The sequence below is a fragment of the Patagioenas fasciata genome, chromosome 16 (assembly GCF_037038585.1).
Source record: "Patagioenas fasciata isolate bPatFas1 chromosome 16, bPatFas1.hap1, whole genome shotgun sequence".
NCBI classification, from domain to species: Eukaryota; Metazoa; Chordata; class Aves; order Columbiformes; family Columbidae; genus Patagioenas; species Patagioenas fasciata.
The window spans coordinates 354167-381515 of record NC_092535.1 but is presented as its reverse complement, the minus strand read 5'-3'; the positions used below and the strand labels follow the sequence as shown (position 1 = coordinate 381515).

General features: G+C 43.6%; 1 protein-coding gene across 14 annotated transcripts in view; it reads left to right on the top strand.

Annotated features, from left to right (window-relative positions):
* ZMYND8 (zinc finger MYND-type containing 8) overlaps positions 1 to 27349 on the top strand; it is a 58128-nt gene that overhangs the window by 8764 nt on the left and 22015 nt on the right. For 6 of the 14 annotated variants that reach the window (XR_011741618.1, XM_065849968.2, XM_065849971.2 and 3 more), the window contains exons 1-5: positions 4520 to 4654; positions 14169 to 14239; positions 21693 to 21841; positions 25876 to 26094; positions 26904 to 27017. Coding sequence is in view for 13 of the 14 variants with exons in the window: in XM_065849968.2 (XP_065706040.2) it covers positions 4641 to 4654; positions 14169 to 14239; positions 21693 to 21841; positions 25876 to 26094; positions 26904 to 27017 (567 nt within the window). In the remaining variant the exon portion in view is untranslated. The other 8 variants (XM_071815668.1, XM_071815669.1, XM_065849966.2 and 5 more) reach the window with 8 other exon arrangements.

The window sequence follows — 27349 nt, the reverse complement described above, 5'->3', positions numbered from 1 at the left end:
AACACAAGAAGTTCCACTTAAATATGAGAAGAAACTTCTTCCTGGTGAGGGTGTCAGAGCCTGGCCCAGGCTGCCCAGGGAGGTTGTGGAGTCTCCTTCTCTGCAGACATTCAAACCCGCCTGGACCCCTTCCTGTGGAACCTCAGCTGGGTGTTCCTGCTCCATGGGGGATTGCACTGGGTGAGCTTTCCAGGGCCCTTCAACCCCTGATATTCCTGTTCTGTGATTTGAAATATGAAAAAAAAAGTATCTGTTAGGCTTTTAATATCAAACATATAGTTTAGATATATAATAATGAAAAATCATGCTTTATACATGATATCCAACAGCCCAACTCCCCGCTGTTAAATCTTGGAGAGACGGGTTCAAACCGGGGGTGAGAGGGATTAAATATATGGGTTAATTCCTTAAGAAAATGTAGACTGTAGCACTTCTTTTAAAAAGCTACAGCTTCTAAGGGAAAGGCCTCAACGGTGCTTTTTTTTTCAGGTATTTTTGGCAGATGCATGAACATGAATGGAGGTTTCCTTTAGAAAGAAATGCACAAGGCAGTTGCACAGCATGCTGAAAATGGCTGTCAAGAAAAAGTTTCATAATGCAGCAGATATTTAGTGTATATTACAAAATCAGCTCTTTAATCTGCAGACAATGAGTGACCATTGTGATCCAGAACAAGTAATGTAAACCAAAGGTATTGAGAGACATTGCTCAGAAGGGCAAATGCATGTGGCCACTGAGCCTTTTAAGCTTATGGGCAAATCAGCAGCCTACTGGGCATCAACACATTCTCCCGTAATTTCTGATGATTTACAAAATTACCAGCATTCTTAGACAGGTCACTAATTTTAGCATCCACCCTACTTTTAAAAATTTGGTAACTCCCTTTATAGACCATTATTGTTGGATTCTGTATCAGATGGCAGTCTTACCTTGTGGTCTTCAAGCAGTTACTGACACTTCCGCAGATTCAGGGTACCAGGGGAAAGGGGAAAAAAACCCTCTTGCGTGGAAAGACACTGAATTACAATGTTTCATGTTCTTATTCCAGAAATTAGGGTTGTCAGTCAAAGACTTGGAAATCCGGGGCTAAGCCACAAGCCCTTAATGCAACTTCCTGCCCTAACCCCCCTTTTAAAAAAAATATTATTGTCCTTTGAAAACATGACATTCACGCTTTTCCTTCGTGTATCTGTTCAAAATGTTACTTTTAAAGCTCATCCTTTGTCCACCTACTGTTCTGTCAGTGGTGATTCACTCCCTGTAGGGGTACATCTCATCCCCCTCTTTCTGTCATACGGACAAATCTCTTCCTTACTGGGATTTTGTTTTGTTTCGAGGCTTGCAGTGTGTGTATTGAATAGCATGGTGCCGTACACTGTGGTGCTTGAGGTGCGCGCTGTCTGGAGACTCGGCACAGCACGCGGGGTCTTTGCAAAGAGCTCTAAATATAGTAGGCTGCACTTCTAACGTGTTGTCTTTTAATTTCCTTCTGACTGAATTCGTGGTCTCCACCTTTCCTTTGGTTTCTCTCTTTGGTGATTTTTTTTCCTAGCTCACAGCCCTGTTTTCCCTTATCGTGTCCCCAGCATTGAAAAGGACAAACACTAGCTAATCTAATCTCTCCGCCCTCTCTTCTGCTTTAACAAAGCTTTTAGCTTCCCCTATCTCTCTTCTTTGTTTTCTTCACCTTCCTTTCCCTTCCCCCTCCAAATAAATTCCCCGCTCCTGTGTGTAAGAATCGGTCAAGCAGCAGCACAGACATGCAGTCCTTGTGACATAGCGGGCACAATCTTCCGAATTTGCCAGATGTACCTGTGTGTCGTTATACCAGACTTGTGCCTCCTGTTGCAAAATATGTTTATGGACAATAAAATGAAGAGAAAGATACTTCAGTCTTTCCCCTTCTGATTCCTGACCGGATTCTTTTGTCTATTGTAGCAGAGTAGCCTAGTGGCTGGATACAAATGTTATATTCTGTCTGATATGCTTTCTAGGTTTTTGTTCTTGCTAAGGACTGAAGGTTTGTAAATTTTTCTGTTGCATTTGGGCCACCATTTCCTCGAATCAGGAGGGTGGGACCTTCGGCCCTGTCGAAGGCTGCTGCTGTCTGTGCTGGGTGCTGCTTGTCCCCCAGAGGTCCAGTGAGCGGGCCTGGCAGTGCTCCCGGTCACCACCAGCACTGCTGCTCCCAGGGCCGGCTCTCGGCTGGCACAAAGCACTGACGAATTCAGGGTACTTGGTTTTGTTCCCTTGCTGTACTTCATAGGGATTAGGATTATATATATATATATATTTAATAGAATAATGTTAGAGTAAAGCAGCCAAACAATGAGCATAAATGTTAATGACTGGCAATCCTCACATTTGGTGCATGGATGTTTGTGTGTTGGGGGGTGGTACCTCTTGAGTTGCATAGGCCTTTAGGTATGCAATTCAAAAGAACCCTGTCTCAATGCTTTAGACTGTTAAAACTGATGCAAGTATGCACTTTAATGTCATGCATTTCCAGTGTGTTCTTGCTGCTCTAGGGGGCTGTGCGACTCCCTTTATAGCAGCGCTCTCTCTGGTTTCTGTTGCATTCCTAAACAGAACAAACTGCCAGTGTAATCCATGCGCCTTCCTGCTCCCTGCCCTGAAAAACGTTGCCAAAGCTAAAAAGGGAAAATGCTTCCAGCAGGGACTCGAGAATTACTTATGAGAATTTATACTCTGGGCTGTTAATCTGCTGTTGCAGCCTAAAACACAAGAATACAAAAAATGTAAGCGCAGTGATAGAATGGTTTGGCAGTTTTCCTGTAACAATGATATCTCCTGAAACAATCTGAATGCAGTGTGGTACAATGCAGAGTGGGATGATTCATTTTACTGAGTTACCAGTTATGAGTCACGTCGGCTCTCAAGCAGAGGGGTTTGTGTGGTGAAGTGGTTATACCAGGAGCTCAGGGAGGGCATTCATTTTATTTGTGATTGTTTGTGGGATCATTAGCACTCAAGGAAAGGTAGAGTGAAGTGCGTTTTCTGTTTGCAACTGGCCTTGATTTATGGGAGAGGGTTTCTATAGTCAGTTTTGGACAATCCTAGATCTTGCATGCTGGGCTGGAAGAATGTTTATTTTGCTTTAGTTAGTTATTGCATAAGCTATTTTAGCTTACTATTTAATAATTACTGGTTTAATATTAAACCTCTCCCTCTACAACTCTTTTTTAAAAGTAATCCTTTGATAATATGCTTCAGAATCACCTTTTAATCTACGGTTTCCATGGTAATTTGTTGGTGGCTATAGAATGACAAGGCTAAGCTACCTAATACAGGTGCAAAATTTTGAGCAAAAATGTAAAGCCTTGTTGGGGCCTTTCTAAGGGTTTGACCTTTAAAATCTTCATCTGGAGTTAAGCCTTTCTTCCTTCCTGGCGCACCGATAAATCCACCCACTTTCGCTGCGCTAGGGAAGAGAACTGAATCACATTTTTGAATCAAATGCTTGGGAATTGGCCCCAAATCAAACCGGTTGCTTACATGCCGTTTTCTCCTTTTGTTTCATTTACAGCGTTTCAGTAAAAGATAAAAGGTAAAGAAGAAACATCTGAAAAGCCGTATTAATGTTTGTGTGCAAGCAGACGAATAACTTGCCACGCAGAGAAATCTACGTCTTTTTAAGGCCTGTGTTGTACCTTAAAAAGCACCAAGCCCTACAGGGTTAACAGGCAGGAAACCGCGGCTGCAGCGCTCATACGGAAGTCAGATTTGTGTAACAGCCCGAGCAGGCCGAAAGGTGGGGGCCGGGGGTGTTGGAGAGCGCAGGAGCTGGTGTGATACCGATATTTTTGGTTATGCTCTGCAGCATTTTTATAAACAGGGAGGGCGTGCGCTGAAGGGCAGCAACCCCCTGTGACAATGCCATTTCAGTGGGACAAGAGTTTCTGTGGAAATGAGACATGAAGTGTTTCCTGTTTAAGGCTCAGCTTATCATAGTATCTAAAGAAATCCCACTGTCCGTATATGGTTGCTACGGTAGGTGTTAATATGTTTAATTTCTGGAATAGGAGAATTCTCTCTGAATTTTCAGTTATTAATTTCAGTCCCACCTGTGCACGTTCACGTTTGCTGTGTTTTGCTCTCTCTCCGTGGCCCTGCTTTCTGCGTGCAACACATCGCAGAACACCAGCAAAGTGGATTTAGCTTTTTGTTTATGAAGAACAGCTTTTGCAACCTGCGTGAACTCTTCCTCCTTCAGGCTTAAAACATCCAGATGCCTTCAGTAACGGCATGTGGAGATGCATTTGCTCAGGCAGGCAGTCTGCAAACACTTCCCTCTGCTTGAAAATCTGTGTGTTTTATCAGGGGAGCGTACATTTGGGGTTCCTTTTCAAGTTTCTTGTGCTGAAACGGGCCTAGCTTAGCCTGTCTTCTCCCTGCACAGGATGGCTCCTGCTTGCCAGAGCTGCACAAAGATAATCGCTCAGGAAGTGTTTCAGCCAATCCCCTGAAGCTTTACATTCAGATTTACCAAAGTAGCCAATCCGGGATTAGCTTTTATTAGGAAGACAGATCATCAAGCTGAAGTGCCAAGCCCTTTCTGCCTGAGTACTGAGAGCCTGTCCTCCATGTTTTATAAGTATTGACATAACACTGTGTTAACAATGCATCCACAGAGGTAAGCCTTACTTTTTACATATTTTTTTTCTCTAAGACCTATGAGTTGTGGGTTGAGAGTGTGATTCTCTGTGATTTGTTGTGCAAAACTCACACCACAGCACTTTATTAAGTTGGAACTGTTTAAATTTGCTTTCTTGGGTCACATGGTTAGTAGCCATTAGCCACAGCTTTATTTTGCAGACTGGCAAAACCTTGGCATACCTACTTCTTCACAGGAGGATGGTGTTTTTAGAGTTGATCAAGATCCTGGTATTCCAGAGGAGCTTTCTGTGTCTGAGCAGAGTGCCAGCACTATTGTCTGTTGTGTCACATGCCTGCTGAAGAGAAAATGGAAGCTAGGGAGCAGATGCATTTAACTGCCCTACAGGGAGTCAAGCAGGGATAATGGCAGACAGCAGAACAGGCAAGTTTACCTTTCTAAACAGTGACTGGAGTAGCTGAGATAAGTTATCTCTGAGAAAATATGGGATTTTTAAAAACCTAGACATCAGCAAAAAGTGCTAATGGCAGATTGTAGATATTGGGCCTAGGTGGTGGTGTGCTGTTGCATCATGTATTTTGTGCAGCTTATCTTAACTTAAAATGATTATTGAACTTTTTTTTCCTGCAGGAGTAATTAATACAACGTGTTTCTCGTTCTGAGGGACAATCTATGGTTAACATTTTGTTCCTTTGAAGGAGAGTTTTTATGCTGCAGATTTTGGAAATGGGCTGCTGCTCAATAAAATGCAGCAGTACATCTGTTTACAAATCTGATTCTTTATGGAAAATGGTTTTGAACTGTTAGCTTGCTTCTTTTGCATAGTTCAAATAAACTAATGTACCTTTTATCTGTGCTTTTTGTTTTACACTGTATCAGCCACAGTTCTGTGTTGTGGAGTCCAGAGGATATAAAATCATGTGTGGTTCATGACAGTGGTACATGTTGTTCGTTCTTGGTTTTGTCCTTTTTTTTTTTTTTTTTTTAACTTTTGGTTTAATGCTACGTAATTATTTCAAGAAATTCCGTTTTGATCAATTCCCAAATCTGCCAGCCTGTTGTATCTGCCTAACTGGAAAAATGAGATGGGTGCTTGCACAGTTGGTAAGTAAGCAGCATGCTACTCTCTGAACGTTTTTAATACTTTTCCAAACGTTTTGATTTTCCTGGGTCAGTTAGTCCAGTCGATGAAGTGAAGTTAGTGGTTAGTTATAGAAAAAGATCAATTTGCTTAGCGTCCATTTTAAGGGACTTGTACTTGTAAACTGTTTCAGTTTGAATGCACTGTTTTTTGATAATTTGCCTCTAAATTTTGAAGCTTATACTTCCTGTTTACCTCAGGCCAGTGAAAAATATTGTGCTTGCTGTTTGTTCATAGATCGTTAATTACCGTGCTGGTGGGATAAAGCGCGTTTTCATTGTTCCTTGGGCTTTTGAGGTGTGATGAAAGCGCTGGTACTCAGCAATGGAGTGACCTTATGAAGTAAAGTAAATAATGCTTCATGAGCATATGTTTCTCATACTGTACAAAGTATAACCTCAGACAAACTTGCTTGAATTATAACTAATTTAGAACATTTTGTGCCCATTACTAAGATTTTAATTGTAGTGCTTGCATACTTGTTTTAACAAGCTGTTTTTCAGTGATCACCAGTATTGTTAACAAAAGCAGGGGAAGGATGCTCTTTTGTGCTCTTAATGTAATTTTTGCTCTTGTTTGCACAGTCCACACGTTTCCATGACTTTAGGAAGGCACTTAGAGCTAAGGCAGCTTTGCAAATGACTGCACCGAGGCACAGTTACATGCTAACTTCTACAGACAACTGCCATGCATTTGATGGCATGCTGTAATGTAGCAATTTACCTGTGGTTACTTGTTTGCCAGTATGAGTGTCTTACTTTGAATATCTCACTTTGCTTAACAGCCCCCCCCCCCCCCCCCCCCCCCCCCCGGTTAGAATATAGGGTATCGAGTTCAGTTTGCAACCCGAAACACTGCTGAAACACCACTGCGTTCCATGTGATAGCATTTTTGTATGCAGTTTTAATGCATTTCTCAACATACATGAAAGTGCTAACACAGCTAAGAAGTTATTCTGGTTTTTGTTCTTCAGTTGCTAAAAACAGAAATTACATTTGGATGTAATTTTCCTAGCAGTAGTTTATACACATTAGCAGTTTACTTTCAGTCTTAAATAGTGCACAACATAATATTTGTTTAATATGAGGAAGCAGGAGCAAGTGATCTGCAATCAGAAAGCTTGTGTTAAAATGGCTCCCACAGGTTTTGTTAAACCAGGATCTGTTTCAAATCTGCACCTCCAGACACACTGCTGACAGTGGAGCATGTTTGTATAGGCTGCCCTTGTGCGTGTAATGAAACATCGCATCGCGAGTCTGTTGGAGTTCACTATTTTAATCGCTGGAATATAATTCTTTCATAGCTCACAAAAAGCAATGCCTGCATTGCAGCAAGATGTCCGAGGCCGGGCAGCGGCAGCAGCGGGGCTCGCAGGCAGCCCAATGGCGCTGCTCCGCGGGGCCGCGGGCCAATGGGAGCCGGGGCAGGGTGCAGACTGACAGCTGCAGCAGCAGGGCTGGGAAGGGCCTTCTGGAAATTTCTGCCATCCCTGTTCCGTCCAAGTAAAGCAAATTCAGCCAAGCTGGAGAATTACATATATTTTTGGTGCTTTGTCAAGGTATGGTGCTATCACTCACTTTCATAGCCGGCGTAATAAGCAGCACTCTGTGCTGTTTTTTCTGCTGTTCAGGACGGATGGAATGTGGGGTTTTGTTCGAGTGATAGACGCAGGGAAAAAGCATGTATTTTTTCTACCCGAGATCTTACAGGACTGGATCTTGTTAATGTCACAATTAGGACATCTATGAGGCAATTTAGGCGAGGTTTATTCAGCTTGTAGCAAATGGCCCTTATTCTAATGTAACTAGCAGTTAATCTTATAATTGCACTTTAAATTTTCTGGCTACTAAAGAGTAATGTGAATTGCCCAGGATGAATATGATTAGCCATTATTATTTAGTGCCAACATGCAGTTACTTTTGTAATTATCTGGACAAAGAATGCAGTGGGGGAAAAACAAAGGAGAGATCCGGATTATAAATTATGGTGGAAACAGTAGCTTTTGAGACGCTACGTGCCTCTTTCATTCTTCACAGGCAGACTGTTTTAGTTGGAAGCTAAATAGTGCTAGGGAAATCTGAGTGATTTCTTTAAACAAATGACAGCACTTAACATACTGAGGATGAAGAAAATGCAGTGTATAAACCACTCCAAATGTAACTTTGCCCCCCCACATCAGGCAGGAATATTGCAATGTAGGGAAAAACCTACATTGCTACTAAGGAAGCACGCAATAAAAGGAAATTCATGCTCAAAAATCAGAAGTAGGTAGATGAGATTACAAATTCAGCCTGTTGCATCAGTGTCTACAAACTTCAGTTTGTTCATTTTCCTGAACTGTCTTCTATTTTGTGATATCACTTTTGCCTTTATTAAAAAAACTTACCCTCTTTACTTTGTTTTCAAGTGTATTTGGCATATGGATCCAGTAGCTGAGAAGCGGTAGGTCATGGCCAGTTTTCTGTGGTAATGGTGCCACTCCAGCGTAGTTGGCTGAAGGTTGATAAACCTCAGTAGAAGTTCTCCTGTATCGATCTCGGTAGCTTGGAAGTTGAACATAACCTTGCCCGTGCAGAATGTAGTGGACAGCGGTTCTCAAATTTTGTTAGTTGTGCATCACTAGTGTTTCTCCCGTGGGCACGTGGATCACATTATAGTGGATGTAAGCCTGTTAGAAGAGGTTGGATTTACTCAGTGCCCGCCAGCCCCTTAGCAGCAGTGCGCTGTCTGAGCGGCCTGCGAACGAGGTGCTGAAAACCTTCATGGCAGGCCATTACACTTGGCCCTTTACATTGTACGTTTATTTTAATAAACGTCTCTATTCATGGGTTAAAGTCTAATTTAGAAATAACTGTAGAAGAACTGAGTTTTATTTGTTTGGTAAAAGTTTTCTGTCATTCTTGTGTTAACCCTTTGTTGCCAGCTGTCATGAGTTTCCTACTGTGAGAGTAAAACCGTGCTGTAGCAGGATGTTGCATCCTTAATTTCAAACATGATTGTTCTCAACCCATGTTTTTAGCATCTGGAATCTATAACTCTTCTGGGTGCCTTGCTCGGGCCTGAGATCTGTGGTTTGTAGTCTTAAAGACAACGGTGTGACACCAAGGACCTCCCTCCCTGCCCTGATCTTCTCTTTTGTGGAGATATTTTGAATGCACATTGAATAAGTACAAGGTTTTGAAAAGAACCTAAATGTTCTTTAAGTTAAATATATATGTGTATATTTACTTTACTTGTTATCAGAGGTAACTACCTTAGACATTGCTATGTGTAAATATTTGAACAAGCGTTTTGTGTATGCTAATTGCTTAATACAAATAGAGCATTTTGCAGGGAATTCTGGAGGAGACGTAAGATCTGAGGCGCTCGAACTGGAGAGCGAGTCTAAAATTGAGTGATTTCCTTAGTAACCTGTGACCACAAAACGCCCTGTCTTGTGCCCTTTTAGTGAAACACTTGGATGTCAGGTGTCTTTTTGTCATACTTTACCATTTCTGATGTTTAATGCTTGCTTCGAATACAGCAGTGCTGTTTGAGCAGGAGGTTCTGTTGCTGGATAAACCGCTACCATTTTAGCTCCAGTGCAGGAATGAGGCAGTGCAGTGCTGTCAGACGCCATTTTAAGAATCCTGCATAAATAGCATAGCTACCGATGAGTAAGAGACTGTTATAGGTGAGTGCTTATACAAAGCTGCTATTTATTCAGCAATGGCATGCAAATAATTGTTTCAAATTTTCATTGAATGCAGTTCTTTGAAATAATTGTTTAGGATTGCTGCTCACAAATGTGATATGGGAGAGGCAGGCATTCTCTTAAGGGAGAAATTCAGTTTTAGTGCTTATGGTCTTAAATCAGGGCTTTTTTGTTTTTGCTTTCTCTTAATTAAAAGGAAAAATGAATTCCATAAATATCTAGGTCTTGGTTTTAAGTTAGTGTGTTTTTCTCTGATGCAGATCTAGGTTGTGTATGTGGGCATTAGCTGTTCCGAGTGGTTTTCCAGGGCTGTCAGTTTTTCTTGGTTAAATGTCAAGGTGCAGTAGTTCATCTGTAACTTTTTAATTGCTGTGTGTAGTGAATAGGGGTCAGAGCAGCTTTCGCTATTGTGGTGCAGGTGCGTTTTCCAGGTGAGTACTGCTAGAACAGCAATGTTTTTCCTAAGCAGAAAAGTCAGGATTTCTTTTACTGCTCTGAAATGTTAGAAACTGAATCTCGTATAAAAACCCCACACTGTCTTCAGTTTAATAGAAAACATATTGAAAAGTGAGGCAGCTGATCTCTTTGCATTTTTACATAAGTATAAATGAATCTTGTATGTCTGCAGTCCTTGTTTTTTTCCCTCCTGTTCCCAGCTGTCCCCAAGGGATAACGTCCACCCCTTCTCCCCTCATGCAGACCTGCTCAAATAATTTGTACGGAACAAAATAGTTTAACATTTTGGAAAACAATTTTTTTGGTAAGTTTTGTCAATATGATTAGGGAAGTTTTAAATAATTAATTGGTGTTCTAGTCAATTGACAGTGAAACTGGCAAAGCTTGAATTTCAGTTGTGTTCTTAAAATATGTTCCTCTGTTCGTTCATGTTAATGAGGAAATAGGAGTAGCTTTCAGAATGGCACAAGGTCTTTATTGTGTTCATCTGGGTACCTAACTGAGTGTGTGCCAGTGTGGGATTGGGTCTGCAGCTCAGCCATCACACCCGCAGTACCTGCGCGTGGTGGCGATGCACGCTGTCTGCAGTAACGGCTCTGAGCCCTGCAGAAGTGAATTAGCAGAAGAATACTCTCTAGAACACTCTGCTTGATCACACAGTTATTGCTTCCGTAGAACTAAATGCTTGCTTATAATTATTTTGATGCTGCTTTTGGATTTTTGTTATTGTTGTTGTGGTAACATTAAGGTACCTGTCATTAACGACGTGTTTTTCTTGAATTATTTAATTTGAAAACTTTTGCTAATGAAATGTCTGGGTTTGGAAGTTTGTGCTTTGTAAAACATTTTCAGAATATTGCTTATATGGATGGAAGGTGCAAAGGCGGAAGGATCTGTCAGCTTTAGGAAAGTTGCTGTGAACTTTCTGTGAATTGCTAGCATGTATTTACAAACTTGAGTCTCAAAGATGAGCACCGCGATCCTCACCGCCACATCCAGACAACGGCCTGTTGTGCAAGTCATAAAACCTGAGAGCAACAGAGCGACGGGAGCTGGTCTGGAGGCTGTGGGTGTCTTCCCCGAGCACACTTGGTAACTCTTCCGCTTCCCCCACGATGTTTTGGGTTTTTTAGAACAATCTCAGTGATTTTCTTACAGACTTAAGTGTTTGTGCCCTTAAATGGTTGAGCAAGATTAATTATAGTAGAGAATATGGAGATGCAATCTGTTCCTCTAAGGCTCAGTTCTCACAGTGCAGTAGATAATGGCTGAGTTCTGTTTTGGTAGTGGATGACACAGTGTGCATGTGTGTGTGTCGATAAAGGCACCTGCGTTGCTGAGGAAGGTGAAGAGCCTCTGTGGCACTGGTGAACGCGGTTTGGATTGTTCGTTTATATTCAAATCCATGGGAACGCTGTCTTCAGGCATCTCCTCTGATTACCCAGAGATGTGTCAAGACAAGATACTTTGTTCATCTTGGAACAGCTTATGAGGAATGTTCTTCTTGTCTCAGTAGATCTATTGAAAGAACACTCAAAAGGGCGATGGAGGAAACTGGCTGCGTTTCATAAACTAAACTCGTTAGATGGGGAGAGAAGGGGGTGGGCTGAGGAAGCCCCAGTGCTGTGCCCAGCAGGGGGACGGGAGCCCTGCCCCGTCCCTGCCCTCCTGCTGCCGTGGGGCTGCTGGGGCTGGCACGGGCGCTTCCCAGCCAGGGCTCCTGCACAGCTCTGGCTTTTCATACTGACTTGTAGCAACTCCTGTGTCTTTCTTGTTGTATCATGTTCCCCTGAGGTGGTGATTTGACGAAAATGCCACCTGATGGATTTGAATGAGTCTGGCGTGTTGTGACTGCTTTAATGTAACTTAGATGTAAGCTGCTGCTGGAAGGTGGTTACTCCCTCCCCCTGCCCACATGCGCAGTCTCCCGCTGCCTTCTCTCCTGGGCGCCCAGCTGCACGGTGAGCTGGAGCACAGACCTGACTCCGTTAAAATGAACGTGATTGCTGGAACATGAAGTTAGGGATTGGCAAAACCATTCCTTTTAGTAGCAGCCTGTGTAAAATGATCTTACGACTTCAACCCGAGTCTCGTAAAAACGTGTATGTCCCAGTCTGTGGCTGAAACTGGATTTATATTTTAAAACCAGGTAATGTGTACTGTCAAATTACTTCACTTTTGACAGAACTAGTGTGTTATTACATGGTTACCTCTGTGCGTTATCAATCATGTATACAAGATGTTTTAAAAATATGGATTTTGTTACAGTTTGGTGATACTGCAATTGGATTTTGTAATGGGGGAGGGGAAGGAAAAAAACCAATGCAACATGGGAAGAGAACAAGGAACCCATCCTGTGAGCCCATCCCGTTCCATTGCCTAAGAAAGAGAATGGACAGAGGCAAGTGGTGCATGAAATGTTTTGGTGTCTGCAACACAGCGCCAGCTCCTGTTTGCTGGAGGCCCCTGGAAAAGGGTGTCACAAATGTGCAGTATAATTGATCTGCCCATGCATAGTAAATCGGTGAGCACTGTAATATGGTCAGCTATGTTATGCATTTAATCTGCCCGTGCAAAGTAAATCTGAGCAGCATTGTGCTGCAGTCAGCTGTGCTGCACGTTTATCATAATTCTGATCACATGGGTGCATTTCCTTGCTGATGAAATTCAGAGCGTAGTCCATGAGCTGGGAGGTTGGATGCTGACAGAATAGAACTCTTCTTCACTGTTTTACGACTTTAAAGAGCTTAATTTGTAAATTATTGCTATATACAGATGACAAGTAAAGAATAATGATTTCTGGAATTCACAGATCTTCTCAGCTTTGGCTCTTCCATACATTGAGCTTGGTTAATTTGTATTTAAAATTTTTGCTGACATAACTGTCCTGTTTAGAAGTGTGAAGGGAATTGCAACTCAGCTCCCCAGTAGCTGATAGTTGGTTAAAAGTAGCTTTGACAAATATCAGGCTGAAAAGTCCTTCTGGTAAGTTTTACTTTGTTTAGGAAGCTGTTTTAACTTATACCAGTAACAAAACTCCTGCTAACGTAAACTGTTTGTCAGGCCGAAGAGTTCCTCTGAAATAAATGTAACCGAGTCCTCAGAGTAGTTTCCGAGCTCTGATGAGCCGGCTTGGGCAGATTTAACTGCAGCGACTACCGCAGAGGTCTCCAGCTGTCCTCTGGGTTCCGCTGTAGAGACAGCGGTCCCTGGAGCGGGTGGCGGGATGGACCTGGGTCCCCTCCGCAGCAGCTGTAGCTCAGTCTGCAGTATCGGTGTGAACCGCAGCAGCCGCTTACGTTAACAGGCCAGACAGTGCGTTGTCTGCATCCTGCTCGGCTCTTGTGCTCTGGTGGTGTTAAAGGCCAACTCTGATACCTGCTTCAGGCACATAACCTCATTTGCCTGTCATTTTGAATTGGGGCTTGCTTCAGCATCATGTTTTCTTTTATCTCGTATTTTGATAGTCAGAGCTCCAAAAATGGTGTGTAACTCAAGATTAATTCTAGTTCTTTTTCCTCTCACTTCCTACCCCAGACTGACTTAACTGGCCAAATTAATTGAGTTATGGCATCACTGTAAGAAAGTGGAATGTCAGCAAGTCGCGTATAGTTTGTCATCTACTTAATCATTTAATCCTACCTGGAATTAATTAAAAGTGTCTGTGTAAAATTGGTTGAATGGTAGTAACAACTCTGTTCTGATTAGCCATTATTATAGTTAATAATTGGTGGAGTTGTATTGCAAATAAATTATAAATATTTGGTTTGCTGTTATATAGTCTAGTTTCAAAAGAACTGAAATTATTTATCTAATGGTTTTAAAAACTGCATGTTACCTTCTAATTTGCAAGCTATTGTGTGTTGCTAAATCTGTTATTCAGCTGATCTCTTCATTGATGCTGGCGAGTGTTTAGATGTTAGAAGGCATGTGTACACACGGTTTATAGAGGCCTTGGATTAGGAGCTGCAGGGAGCAGAGCTCCCGTTCACCTGTCCCATACAGTTTATACATGTAGAGACATCATCTTCAGTACATATTACAAGACTGTCAGTAAGAGTCGGTACCATGCAGAATACACGTGTGCCTGGATTGTTTCTCTACACAGCAAACCTTTCATTTCATCAGAAATGTTAATATCATTGTATTTGACAGTGTTATGTTGAACTTCTATACGTGAAGGTAGACATGGGAATAATAAAATCTGTAACTATTCTCATTCACCTTTTTGAATCCTGCAGCTTGGCTGAAGAGGAAATAAAGGCAGAGCAGGAGGTGGTGGAGGGGATGGATATCTCCACTCGATCCAAAGGTGAGTAAGAAGGAATATTTCATTTATGTTTTGCAACACACAAGTATTTGTAAACCAGGATATTGAAACTATGTAATCTACATGTAGGAAGTCAAGGAAGGGAGCCAGGAGTGCTGGGTGTGCTCCAGTGGAAGAGGAGAGTTTACAGGTCATGGAAGGAGGGCTGGCCTCTTGGGGAGAACATCAGGCTGTTGTCAGAGGGTGTAGGGCAGCAACTAGGAAAGCTGAGGCCTCCTTAGAACTGATCCTGGTGAGAGGGGTCAAGGACAACAGGAAGAGCTTTTTCCAATGTGTCCCTTCCAACCCCCCTGACGTTCTGTGGTTTGGAGTGGGGGGACAGCAATGCCCTTCAGTCAGAACACTTGCACGTGGTGTTTACTCCAGTTCTTCGCAATCGACTGCCAGCTGTCTGTCCATCTCCTTTTGTACTTGCAGCTGACTTTGCTGCTCAGTTTGCTGGAAAACTGTTTCTGTAAAACAGCAGCAATGGTTACTACCATCCTTTAAAAATTCTGGCACATACCTACCTATTAATCACATTTCTGCTACAGGGGTCATAAGTCTGGTTAACTCTGAGTGTGCAGATGCAGTTGTCTTGAGAGCATGGCACAGATCATCTGCATTCCCTTGTTTTAATGAGCTAACTTGGAAAGAAAACATGGTTATAAAACCCTTACAGGTGTATACTTTTTTCAGTGAAGCAAAGTGGTTTGAGACTTGCCCGTAAACCATCTTGCGTTGTTGTATTCCCAACCTAAGCTATGAATTAGCGGTAGAACTTTATACTAGTTGAATATGTAGTTTTGCAGAGAAAGTAAAAGGATCATAGATGTCATCTCTCAGTACAAGAGCTGTCCATATTATAGGGCTGCTCCAAATATTCTTTCTGGCCTTCAGTTATTTGGGTCGAGGTGAGTTAGTTAGTGAGTTTCTCTGTTAGTTCAGTGCAGCGTTTCTACAGCAGCAAGGTCACAAAGCGGGATTTTAAAACTCCTGTTGCACTCTGCCTAAGGTTAGGAAGTGCAGCAGGCCTCTAAACTGGTGGGATAGTGGTAACAGTGTTTCCTCTTGTAACATTAGTCTGGTTCAGAACCTTCCTTCGTGTGTTTTAGAAAGGATGTAGATGTGGAAATTGGCCCTATATAGGCAAACCCTGAAGGGAAGCCCAGAGCATTGCTTGGTTTGTTTGGGTTTCTGCTGGTCTGAGAAGCCTGTGCAGATCAGCCCGTGTTCTGTGTGACCTCACGCTTGCGCTGGAGAAGCCGATGTGCTGCAAGTTCCCAACTGAACTCGGTCTGCTACAGTTTGTGCAGCTCATGTGAGACCGTCTCTAAAGAAAGCTGTAGGAAAATAAATTTAGTTGCTTTAAAACCAATTAGCCTGATGTTCTTCATGAACATTCTTGTTTTGTTGTAAGCGGTTTAATTTTAATGGCTATAAATCAATTCCAGTTCAGTTTAAGCTAAGCCGAAACATGCATTGTTCAATCTGTAACAAGGGTGTTAACAGAGCCTTTGAATCAGTTTAAGTAAGACGGTGGTTTCAGAGCAGCCTAAGCTGGTCAGACTGCTCGATGCAGCGGTTTTGTCCACTCCGTTCCACGCCCAGGCTGGCAGGGAGCTGCCTGGACCGCGAGACGTGGGCAGCCCTGTCCCAGCCTGCGGGCTGAAACGGCGGGGTGGCTGCCGGAGCTGGCGCGGGGGAGCGGGCAGGGACGCGCCGGTGCGTGCGGCGCTGTTAGAGCCTCGTTAGCCAGCATGTGGAGAGGGTTAGGCGGTGATGAAGCTGCAGCTTAAAACCACAGCTAACACGTCTTATTTATGCTTTATTATGTGATACGTAAGAGCGAATCTGTAGCCGTGGTCAGAGCTGTGCAGCCCTGTGTGCTCAGCTTCAGCTGCATTTTTCTACCTTTCTCGTTAGGCTGACACTGATGATTATGCTGTTGCATAGTAAGCTGTATCAGGTGACTGATCTAACTGGAAATTGATCCTTTTTGTAGTATCAGGTTTTTTCTGAATCATGAACTGATTGACCCTGCTATTACACACAAGTGCCAGCCTGTGCAGAGCTGTGGGGACAGGTCCGGTGAGGTGGGCACTGGAGGAGGAGAGGTTGCTGTGGCAGTTGTAATTTAGATCTACTTATCGGCTGTGCATGTACAGCTTTGCTAAATAGGAGTTTTTAAAATATACTGCTCTCCTGATCAGAACAAGAAGGCATCTGAGACCTGGAAATGGGAAATGACAGCTGAAAGAGAATGAAAGGAGTCCAAAAACACAAAATGGAGTCAGCAGAGAGTTGCTGTTTAGCGAACAAGAAAGGCAATGGATTAGATTATTATAATATTTTGTCTTCTGCATATGATACATTAACATGTCTGACAGAAACATCTTGTTATATTTCTGTTCCAGCCCTATGACCTACTTTTTAACCATGTTTATTAAATATTTCAAGATGGGACTTGTAAGGCTTTCTGGAGAATTTTCTGATTATTTCCAGGTTGTGATTCCAGAGCAGCAAAACCAGCTTAAGTGTTCAGTGCGATTCTGTTTCCACTTACTCTTGTTCTCTCTGGACAGCAGTGAACTCTCCACTGGGCTTTTTCATCCTGTTAACCTGGATATTTTTTATTTTTAATTTTTTAAAATTTCAGGTTAGTTTTCTGCCAGTTTTTTGTCCCTACCTGCCACGAGGCGTTAGCTGTGGCAGCAGATGGACTTCCATGTAGGTTTCCTGTGTTTTGGCTGGCACCGTAACCGCTGCCTGCCTGGTGACCAGGCAGAAGGAGCGCTTTGACTGCCTGCCCATCATCAGTCGTGCATCCCTTATATTGCCCTGACATCTGCGCTGGCTCTTAGCCAGACCTTTTGTGAGGCGGTTAAGGACTTGGGTGTAGAAGTAGTTTTCTTCTTGCTTATCTCCCTGAACCAGATTACCAGGGAGCTGGACAGATGTCATTGCTGGGAGCGGACTTGCCCCTATCAGTGACAGTCATTAGATGGTCTTAACTTGTCATGAAATCATGTACTGAGACACCGCTGCTGAATGGTGAGAATTCTGACTTCAGCAGCTTTTGCATTATTGCAGGTTTGTGTTGAAGGCCTTGGTCGTAGGGGCTTCTCTCAGTGACAGAATGTTTGGATATTACAAATGTAAATGCAAAATGACTAACAAAATGGGATCTCCAGAATACATTATATATTTTGTAACAGTGTCGTAATAGTACGTTGTGTATCAACTTTCTGTGCAGTGGTACCAAGTATTTAATCACATGGTGATGAGTTTCTCTCTCCAATGTGAAAGGTAATTTGAGATTCCTTCAGTGAATGGTAGTACAGCCGGAGGTTTTTACCTCTGGTGCAGAGCCCTTGGTACTCGGTGTGCTACAGGGGTTCCTCAGGGCCTGGGGTGTCCTGCAGGGGTTCCTCAGGGCCTGGGCTGTCCTACAGGGTTTCCTCAGGGCCTGGAGTGTCCTACAGGGGTTCCTCAGGGCCTGGGGTGTCCTGCAGGGGTTCCTCAGGGCCTGGGGTGTCCTACAGGGGTTCCTCAGGGCCTGGGGTGTCCTACAGGGGTTCCTCAGGGCCTGGGGTGTCCTACAGGGGTTCCTCAGGGCCTGGGGTGTCCTGCAGGGGTTCCTCAGGGCCTGGGGTGTCCTGCAGGGGTTCCTCAGGGCCTGGGCTGTCCTACAGGGGTTCCTCAGGGCCTGGGGTGTCCTACAGGGGTTCCTCAGGGCCTGGGGTGTCCTGCAGGGGTTCCTCAGGGCCTGGGGTGTCCTACAGGGGTTCCTCAGGGCCTGGGGTGTCCTGCAGGGGTTCCTCAGGGCCTGGGCTGTCCTGCAGGGGTTCCTCAGGGCCTGGGGTGTCCTGCAGGGGTTCCTCAGGGCCTGGGGTGTCCTGCAGGGGTTCCTCAGGGCCTGGGCTGTCCTACAGGGGTTCCTCAGGGCCTGGGGTGTCCTACAGGGGTTCCTCAGGGCCTGGGGTGTCCTGCAGGGGTTCCTCAGGGCCTGGGCTGTCCTACAGGGGTTCCTCAGGGCCTGGGGTGTCCTGCAGGGGTTCCTCAGGGCCTGGGCTGTCCTACAGGGGTTCCTCAGGGCCTGGGCTGTCCTACAGGGGTTCCTCAGGGCCTGGGGTGTCCTGCAGGGGTTCCTCAGGGCCTGGGGTGTCCTGCAGGGGTTCCTCAGGGCCTGGAGCGTCCTACAGGGGTTCCTCAGGGCCTGGAGTGTCCTACAGGGGTTCCTCAGGGCCTGGAGTGTCCTACAGGGGTTCCTCAGGGCCTGGGGTGTCCTACAGGGGTTCCTCAGGGCCTGGGGTGTCCTACAGGGGTTCCTCAGGGCCTGGGGTGTCCTACAGGGGTTCCTCAGGGCCTGGGGTGTCCTACAGGGGTTCCTCAGGGCCTGGGGTGTCCTACAGGGGTTTCCCAGGGGCTGGGGTGCTCAGAAACACCTTACATCTCCTGTACTGCAAGTTGTTGGGAAGCGTTTCTTTATCTTCCAAAGTCCTACAACAAGGAAACATGTAACAGTGTCTTTTTGTACTTGTGTAAAATTGTAATGGAGTAGGAGTTCATCGGGACTTACACAACCGTGGCTAACCTCTGTTATTTATTACATTAAGCAACTGGATTGAGTTAATTGCATCAGCTGAAGTTTCTGGAATGTAAACAGGGCTTTAGTGGTTGATTGCAACTGCATCATCGTATTGCAGAATCTGGCATAAGATTAAAATGCCTCAGAGTTTAGTATAAGTTCTAAGAGATTTATCCACGATTTTGTTAAACATTTTGAAGATAATTAAGCTTGCTATAGTAGTATAGGTAATGGATTTGACAAATCATAAACCTACTAGCAACCATGCAGTATAATAAATGTAACTGTGAGACCTCACGGTTCTGGAATCCATATAAATAATTAATTGAGGCCTGTTCTATCAAATCAGCCTGTAATAATGCTGACAATGGAGTTAGTGTTCCTTTTTCAGAATTCTTCACTGATGTCCCTCAACACCATGTAAAGTACATGCATTCGGAGCTTTGGAGGAGGAGGAAAGAAGGGAGAAGTGACCGTCAAGGCAGTCGTCAGTTCTCTGTTTTTCATAGAATCGTATAACACTTAAAGGTCACGTAGTCCAGCCCCCTGCAGTGAGCAGGGACATCTTCACACCCCCTGCAGTGAGCAGGGACATCTTCAACGGGATCGGGTTGCTCAGGGCCCATCTTGTTCCTGAAGGTCCCACATTTCTGTGGGGTAACGACAGCTCAAGCAGTCTTCAGTCACTTTTGTGTTCTTGTGCCTTCTCTCACGCTGCCTTGTTTTGCAAGCCAGCCTGGCTGTTTCTTACAGCCATCAAATTAATTCTTCATGAAATTTTTGTTCTTTTGTTGCATTACATTTCATCTAGTTTAATTCCTTGATCTGGTTCGCCAAATGCTGGCAGAACTATTTGTTCATAATAGAAAGGTTAGCATGGGACTGGGAACTAATGTCAGCAGAAGTAGCCTTGGGCTGGCTCTGCTCAGGTGGCACTTCTGCGGAGTGTCTGACTTACACACAATCATCGACTAGGTTTCTGATTGGAAATGTTCAGAATTTGGCATATTTGACCCACTTACATTGAGATATCGACCGTGTACTTACATCCCAGGAAAGTTCTATTGGTGTAACTAAGGCTCAGTTCACTGATACCTAACGCTGTTCCTGGAAGACTAAACGAATGCTTTTGTTGAAAGAATACATTGCTGATTCTGGCTCCTGGAAAACAGAACGACTGCTCATTTTACTGTGCAACAGCTCATGTTGAAAAGCTGCCCTTTTTCTTTTCTACTGTTTAGACAAACATGCTCCTGAGTTTCCTGCTTTTCACTTTCTGAAAATCTCCAGGAGAGTTCATTTCTACAGCAGTAGCTATTGCCGCTTCGTGGCAGCTCATGCAAGTCTGGTAAACTTGATGGAGTTAAGATAAAGATCATTTTTTTTGTTTTCTGTGCTTTATTTTGAAAAGCAAACTTTTTCTTCCCTTCCACAGCAGCTCAAAAAAGGGTAATTCTTTCCCAACAGTGAAAAACTTTCATACTGCAATTTCCACGCTATTTGGGAAGGCTTTTGTTTTGTTTCCCTGACCTTTGTGTGAGGTCGAATTTGCAAATCATGGTGTACAGTCAGGCTGATTTGCTTGGGCTTTTCTTACTTGGCTCGCCATCGCCGCACTGGGGATGCAGCACCAAGGACTCGTGTCGGCCGCGTTTCCAGCTGCTTCCTTCACATTGGCACGGTTAACTTGGAGACTTGTTGCTGTGGCGATTCAGCTGAAAGGAATTTTTGAGGTTTTTGCTCGTTTTGGCCATATCAGTTATCTACACCATCTCGCTCCCTGGGTGATCCAATAACAACGCTGCAGAAAGGGAAGGGGAGGAACGTGTGTGATGTGCTGTGGATTTCAGCTCTCGTTAAGGCCTTAGTGGTAGAGAAACTAATGCAAGTGTGATGAGATACTTAGAAATACATATCTGGACCCCACTTCACTATGATGTTTGTCTGGAATTACTTTGCACTTAGCTTAAGCAAGTTTTTAAATTTCTTTTTAGAAAGGTATATGGAAAAGAGGACATAAGGAGCTCTAAGAAGCCTCTGGTACTGAGCAGTTTATGCTGTGTTCTTACAGCAAGGCATGTTGGTGTTAGTTGTTTTCAGGAAGACTTACATTTGATTATCATGAGAAACACAGGGGAAACAACATTTTACTTTTGTATGTTTTCCGAGTTGGCAGCTGCTTCCATTGAGAAAAATGAGACTTCTCCGTTAGTTGTCAGGGATTGTTGCTGTTGAATGCTTACAGGATAGCACTCAGCAATGTATAGAATATAGATAATATGGTTGTGGTCTGTGCTCCATATGCTGCAGCAAGATAAGATCCCTGATGTACAATAACAACATACTCTTTTGTGTTTTAATAGCTTTTTCTAAGCTGAATTGTAGTAAGTCACTATCATAGTTTATCTGTGTAAAAACTGTGTTACCGTCACGTGAAGCTGAACTTCTGAAATAGTCCTGAAGTGTGAAATGAAGCTGCTTTAGGCTCTGCGTAGCTCTGGTCTGTCTCCTGGGAGCAGCAGCCACTGAAACAAAGGTGTTAAACTGTAGGTGAAGCTCCCGTTAGCTCGTGTTCTCCTGAGCACCCAGAGGTGCTTGTGTCAACCTTGGCAGTGTCGCAGAGCAACTAGTGACAACAACCTGGTGATGTAAGACCGGGTAGCTCTGAATGAGAATCTGAGGTTATTTTAGGTGTCTATTTCTTCACTTGCACTGGAAACGCAATTTCGAAATAATGCTAAGAAAGCAAAATCGCAGACTCAAAAATCGAGAGAGAGGTCCAGGAGTATGAGTGACAAACCGTGAACTTGTTGGCGTGTTTTTCGTCCGTGCACCCTTCAGCCGTGTTGTTTGTGTCTGTTCTAGATCCTGGCTCCGCGGAACGCGCAGCACAAAAAAGGAAGTTTCCCAGCCCTCCCCATTCCTCTAATGGCCACTCACCACAGGAGGCATCGACGAGTCCTATCAAAAAGAAAAAGAAACCTGGTCTATTGAACAGTAATAACAAAGAGCAGGTAAGAGGAGTCATGGTCTTGTTGTGCTAAAATATGAAACCATGATGGGTATAGAGGCGGCTGTTCGCGAGCTCTCTCCCCCTCAGGAAGCTCCGTTGTTGTGCTCGAGGAGGTGGGTGCTGGTTTCTGAATGCAGTGTGTGTAGGAGTTTGCATTGTAAGTGGGATTCGGTGCTCTTTTGTTTTACATCTGTATTAGAAGGACCACCTGTGTCCTGGGTTTTGATTTCATAAAGCTGATGAGATGCAATTTTGAACAAAAGGATTATGAAGGAATAGAATAATAAAAATAACCATGACAATCATACCTGTTATTAATTAAAACCATTAAAAGAAAACATTCAGCAGCACGATATCCTAAATTACGGAAGATCTGATAATGTCAGTGGAGGTCCCTCATCCTACTGCCAGCTGTTAACAGCAGTCCAGCTCCTTCCTTGGTACTCTGCAGGTTCCCTCTCCTCCTCTGAACCGCAGGGCAGCGTGCGCTGCTACCAAACTCGATCAATCAAAGGGTCGCCCTGAGAGTACTTGTCTGTCTTCATTCTTCAGAGTTTATTTTCAGTGTCTTCTGAATACTGAATTCAAAGCATTTGTTGTAGTTCTTGGAAGAACTTGACTCCAGAAGACTTTGACAATTTGTGATTCATTGTATGATGCAAGTGAAAAAATTACATGAAGCGTATTGAACAGCAAATGCTGGAAAGCACCTGTGTCATCTCGGAGGAGATCGCATGAAAGCAGTCCTTAGCCTTGCTGAAATCACTTCTTACCTAATTTAATAGTGACAGCTGTGTATCTTTCAAAGTGCCTTTGTGTACCAGTGGTTTTTGCCGGAGTCATATAAACACAGGATTAAGTTCTGAGGATTTGAAGCACTTTTTTCATGGTGTAACAGTATCCACGTTAAATATTATCCTGATACAATTGCATGGGTTGAGAAAGAAAATGAAATTCCTAATCCCTGCGGTTGTCCTGGAACAAGGAATGTGAACACGTCAGGCCTCGCTAGAGAACAGTCTTACAGTGCCCAGCGTATTTTATTTAGGGATGATTGGGCGGTCTGGTAATAGCACGTGTAGGCACACTCGCTTTGGCTACTGTGGCCAGTGTGGCTTCTAGAGAGCTTCAGGCTGTGGAATTGCTCTGCGTCCCGGACGTTCGCTGGGGAGGTGTCGCCCCGCTGAAGGCTGAGCTCGTACCTGTGCAGTGTAGAGACAACCTGATAAACAGTGGAACTGAGTCTTAGGGTGCTCATTTCCACTTTTTATTCATGCATTTAAAAATATATGTGAAAACACAATTGCAGCTGTTGAACTTGATAAATTCCCCTTAGTAAAATCTTTTCTGTTTTCCAGGTATTTCAGACCTGAAATATTACAGGATAGAATAAAGTTGTATATCTAACAGCGAAAAGCAATCAGATTGCTGATTTTGCTGTATTTGTTACACGTTAGCAAGAAAATATCACCTATTCAGTTTTATTTAGCTTTCACAAGTTGTTTTCGATCTAATTTTGTCTTGCATGTCAAATTTGCAATGGGCGTGCTTGGAGGTGGTTGTTCCCGGAGCAGGGGCAAGGCTGCAGGAGCTGTTAAAGATCCTCTCAGTGCTCAGCAGGGGTGGGCTGAGCGTGCAGGTGCTTGTTTGGCCCTCCGGTTGAGTTTCAGGTGTAATGTAGCTGATGGCTGGGGAGATCCACCCTGAGGTGTGACAGCACCACTGCAAACCTCCAGCTTCAAAGTCTACGTTACAAAGGCTTTTGTAATATTCGAGGATTTTGAGATACCGTCATTAAAGTTAGAGTTACATGAAGCTTCATATTACATGTTGTGGATGCAGTAGCAGATCTTCAGAATGGTACCAACAGGTATTTAAAGTGCTGAGGTACAAGCACAGTATTATGGAATTGTAGGGTGTAGCTAAGACAGGTTAAGAATCAGGAACTTCTGACCCTTAGTTGGTCAGTTCTAATCTGATCGAAACTGACAGCTTGTTTTACTACTAGCTTCAATATGAATTTAAACTGAGTATAAATAGTGATCTTTTTCACCATCAAACAGTACCAAAATACTTTTGTCTCTTCTTCCATTTTCTATGTCATTCTACAGGTCTTAATAAAATTAATAAAGACTTTAAAACAAGCTATGACCTATTTGAGCCTGAATTTACTAGTTACTTCAGAGTAAGAATATATTAAATTCCTCTGGCAATTTGCTGTATCTGCAGTTGAGGAAATGCCCGCAGACGCGTGTCTGCGTGCGCTGTTGAGGTTTTGGTCTCGCGGGGCGGTGCACGCAGCTGCACACGGAACCTGCGACTCGCCCCCCTTTTGCTCGGGGCTTCCATCTGCCTCTGCATCTTATTGAATGATTGTTGTAGTAATATAGGTAAAGCCTTATGCTGTCCCTCTCATTCCCCAGCATCTCACAGAACCTTCCTTTGACAGTCTTGTCATATTATATGGTTAAATATGTGTATATAGAAAGTACAGAAGAACACAGTATCTTTTCAGTAGTTGTATCATCTGTAGAATAGAAAATGAAAACCACCAAAACTTAGAGGAATTTGAGTGAAATTATAGGTAGCAGAATGCTTTGGGAATGTTTGTAGGTAACATCCTTTCTTTGCCTAAAATATGGTAGAGTGTTGGATAACTGCGGATTATATCTCTCTGGTGTGTCTTTTGAGATGTAATATCTTCAGCTGGTTGTCCCTTCTGCGTCATCTAGTGTGACCTTGAAGGTCCTGTATCCATGCAAGTGGTTAGACCTTGGCCTTTGTAACTTTAGAAATCGAGAGATACCATGGTCCAAGCTGGCGTGCTGGTGGTTTCTGGTGACATTAATTGATGACCTAATTTTGTACTGTATGCTGCGAAGATATAAGGAACGTGCAGATGGTTGCACTGTTCTGTGAGTCACACCCGCATGTGACAGGTCAAGGTCTAAGAACTCGCAGATGTGTAAATGGTGTAGGATGTATGCAGAATTACCTGAGAACCAAACAAATAGGTTCTGCAAACTACAAGCATTTGAATAGTTAAAGTAATGTCATGTGCAAATGGGTTTACTTCAAACAAAAAAATCACGGTAAATAAAGTGCCTCAAAGTCAAGACTGTTTCTCTCCATGCTCCCTTAGCAAACCACCCCTATAATAATTCCAAACAGAGCACTTGAGTTCCATGTCATTAGTGAATAGAATGTGCTTTTCCAGTAAATGTTAGCAGCTCTTCAAAGCAGATCTAATAAACTTGAGGCATCTGGGGACCCCTGACTCTTTGCTTCTTGTGTTTTGACATCAGCTGTGTCACCATTGAGCTGCCTGGGGCTCAAGTGAAGGACCAGTTCATGCAGTTTACAAAGTTAATGCTGTTTCCTAGTGCAGGCAAACCAGTGGAGATTGAGTCTTAAATTCTGATATGCATTCACGTGGTGGACCAGATCTCTCCCAGTGTTCTGCTCCTGTAGCACAGGTGGCTGTCCGGGACGTGAACGTGCTCCTTTGTCACCCCACTGTACCGTTTGCCGTATTAATGAAATCAGCACTGGCTTGCATCAGTGTAAAGTTGTGAACTGCTGCCACTAAGGACAGATTTGCATGGTGTTCAGCTTCTTGTTTGAGGACTAACTTCTTCAGTTGTCGCAGGTTTAGCCACCACTAAATTCTCGGTATTTAGCTCGCTCAGCCTCATGGAATTCCAGGTTTAGAGGACCTAACAGCTTCTATAGCAACACTTCTTTCTTGAAGTTGAAAGTGTTCCCTGACTGTTGTTGGCTCGCATGCCTCGCACTTGGTGCCCTCACTTCCCACAAAAGTTCATTTTCAGTCTTGAGTGTAACTGGCATTTGACATCTGAATAAGAAGTAAACCTCTTTGTGAATGATTTTGTGCGATGAATAAGATACTGTGCTTGCATAAATATTAATCAAACTCTGTAAAGTGCTGTTTGCTTATATATTATGAATATTGTAATTTGAAAAAAATGCAAATTTGTTTTGAAACCAAACCTGTTTTTCTTGCCTACATTTCAGTCAGAACTAAGACATGGTCCGTTTTACTATATGAAGCAGCCACTCACCACAGACCCTGTTGATGTTGTACCACAGGATGGACGGAATGATTTCTATTGCTGGGTTTGTCATCGGGAAGGCCAAGTCCTCTGCTGCGAGCTCTGTCCTCGGGTTTATCATGCTAAGTGTCTGAAACTGACAGCCGAACCAGAGGGGGATTGGTTTTGCCCAGAATGTGAGGTTAGTTTGATATAAGGAATGGATTTCTTTCTTTCTTTGTGAAATATAAGCAGCATTTTTGCATTCTGAAATGTTTCTGGTTTGTTCCTATGTTGCCTCTTGGTAAAGGTACCAGAACAATTTGTACAGAAGAGGAGGCATCCACTGCTGCTTCACCACTGTGGGTTGTTTGCCTCCTTACCACGAGGCTTCAAATTCCTTGGGTCTCCACCTGTAGGGAAGGCACCATTTCAAAAAGCAATCCCCTACAGGCCCCTCTAGTTCTGGAAACGTTCTGCAGCGTTCAGTGGTTCAGCTTGTGCTGCCTGCAGTGGGCTGGGCAGCTCCGCAGCAGCGCAGAAAGCACGGCACTGCGGGGCCTGCGGAAACCAGTGGGTGTTCTGTTACTGCTCTTTGCTGCAAGGCCGAGGAAGAATGTAATTATTCCTCTCTAGTGGTTCCTGGGGAGAGAATACTTAGCATCAAAGTATCTTTAATAAAAGTAAATTGGTTTATCGCATGTTTTTTTTGACCACTTACTGTATTAGAGTCCAGGTGACCTCCTCACTTGTTCTCATTGCTGTAACCTGCATTGTATTTGGGAATTTTTGGTACTCACACGTTCACTTGCATGATCTCGAAGATCATGGATAATTTTCTGGTCTTTTCCCAAGTAGAACAGCCACCTGCAGTACCTGTGCGACCTCGTCAGAAATGTTTGTTCTCGTATAGGATACTCACTGTCTTCCAGTTGAATGCTGGAATGTTTCTGTGGAAGAATTCACCTAGAAATGTTTACTGATGAAATATTTTTTAATCTTGACTTTTAGAAAATCACGGTCGCGGAATGCATAGAAACACAGAGTAAAGCTATGACAATGCTCACCATCGAACAGCTATCGTATTTACTGAAGTTTGCACTACAGAAAATGAAACAGCCAGGGGTAAGGAGGACTTGATTTTTTTTCATGCTTGGATCATACGTTTGTCATAATCCTGGGGTTTGCTTTCTTTTGTGGATTACGAGCCTAGTTTATTTTATCCGATTGTGTATGTCAGCTTCTGGGCTATCTGCCACCTCTAGTACAGACAGGTTAGCTTAGGCTGTACAGACTATCTTGGAGTGCATTAAAAATGTAGTTTCTTGGTGTAACTTCTGGATGGAGTTTCAGTAGGTACAGTGAAAATATGATGTAGTTTTCCTGTGGGACGTGGTTTCTCCTGCTGGAAGTGGACTGGTGCTACTGGCTTTGGGTTCTTTGATAACGACCGGTTT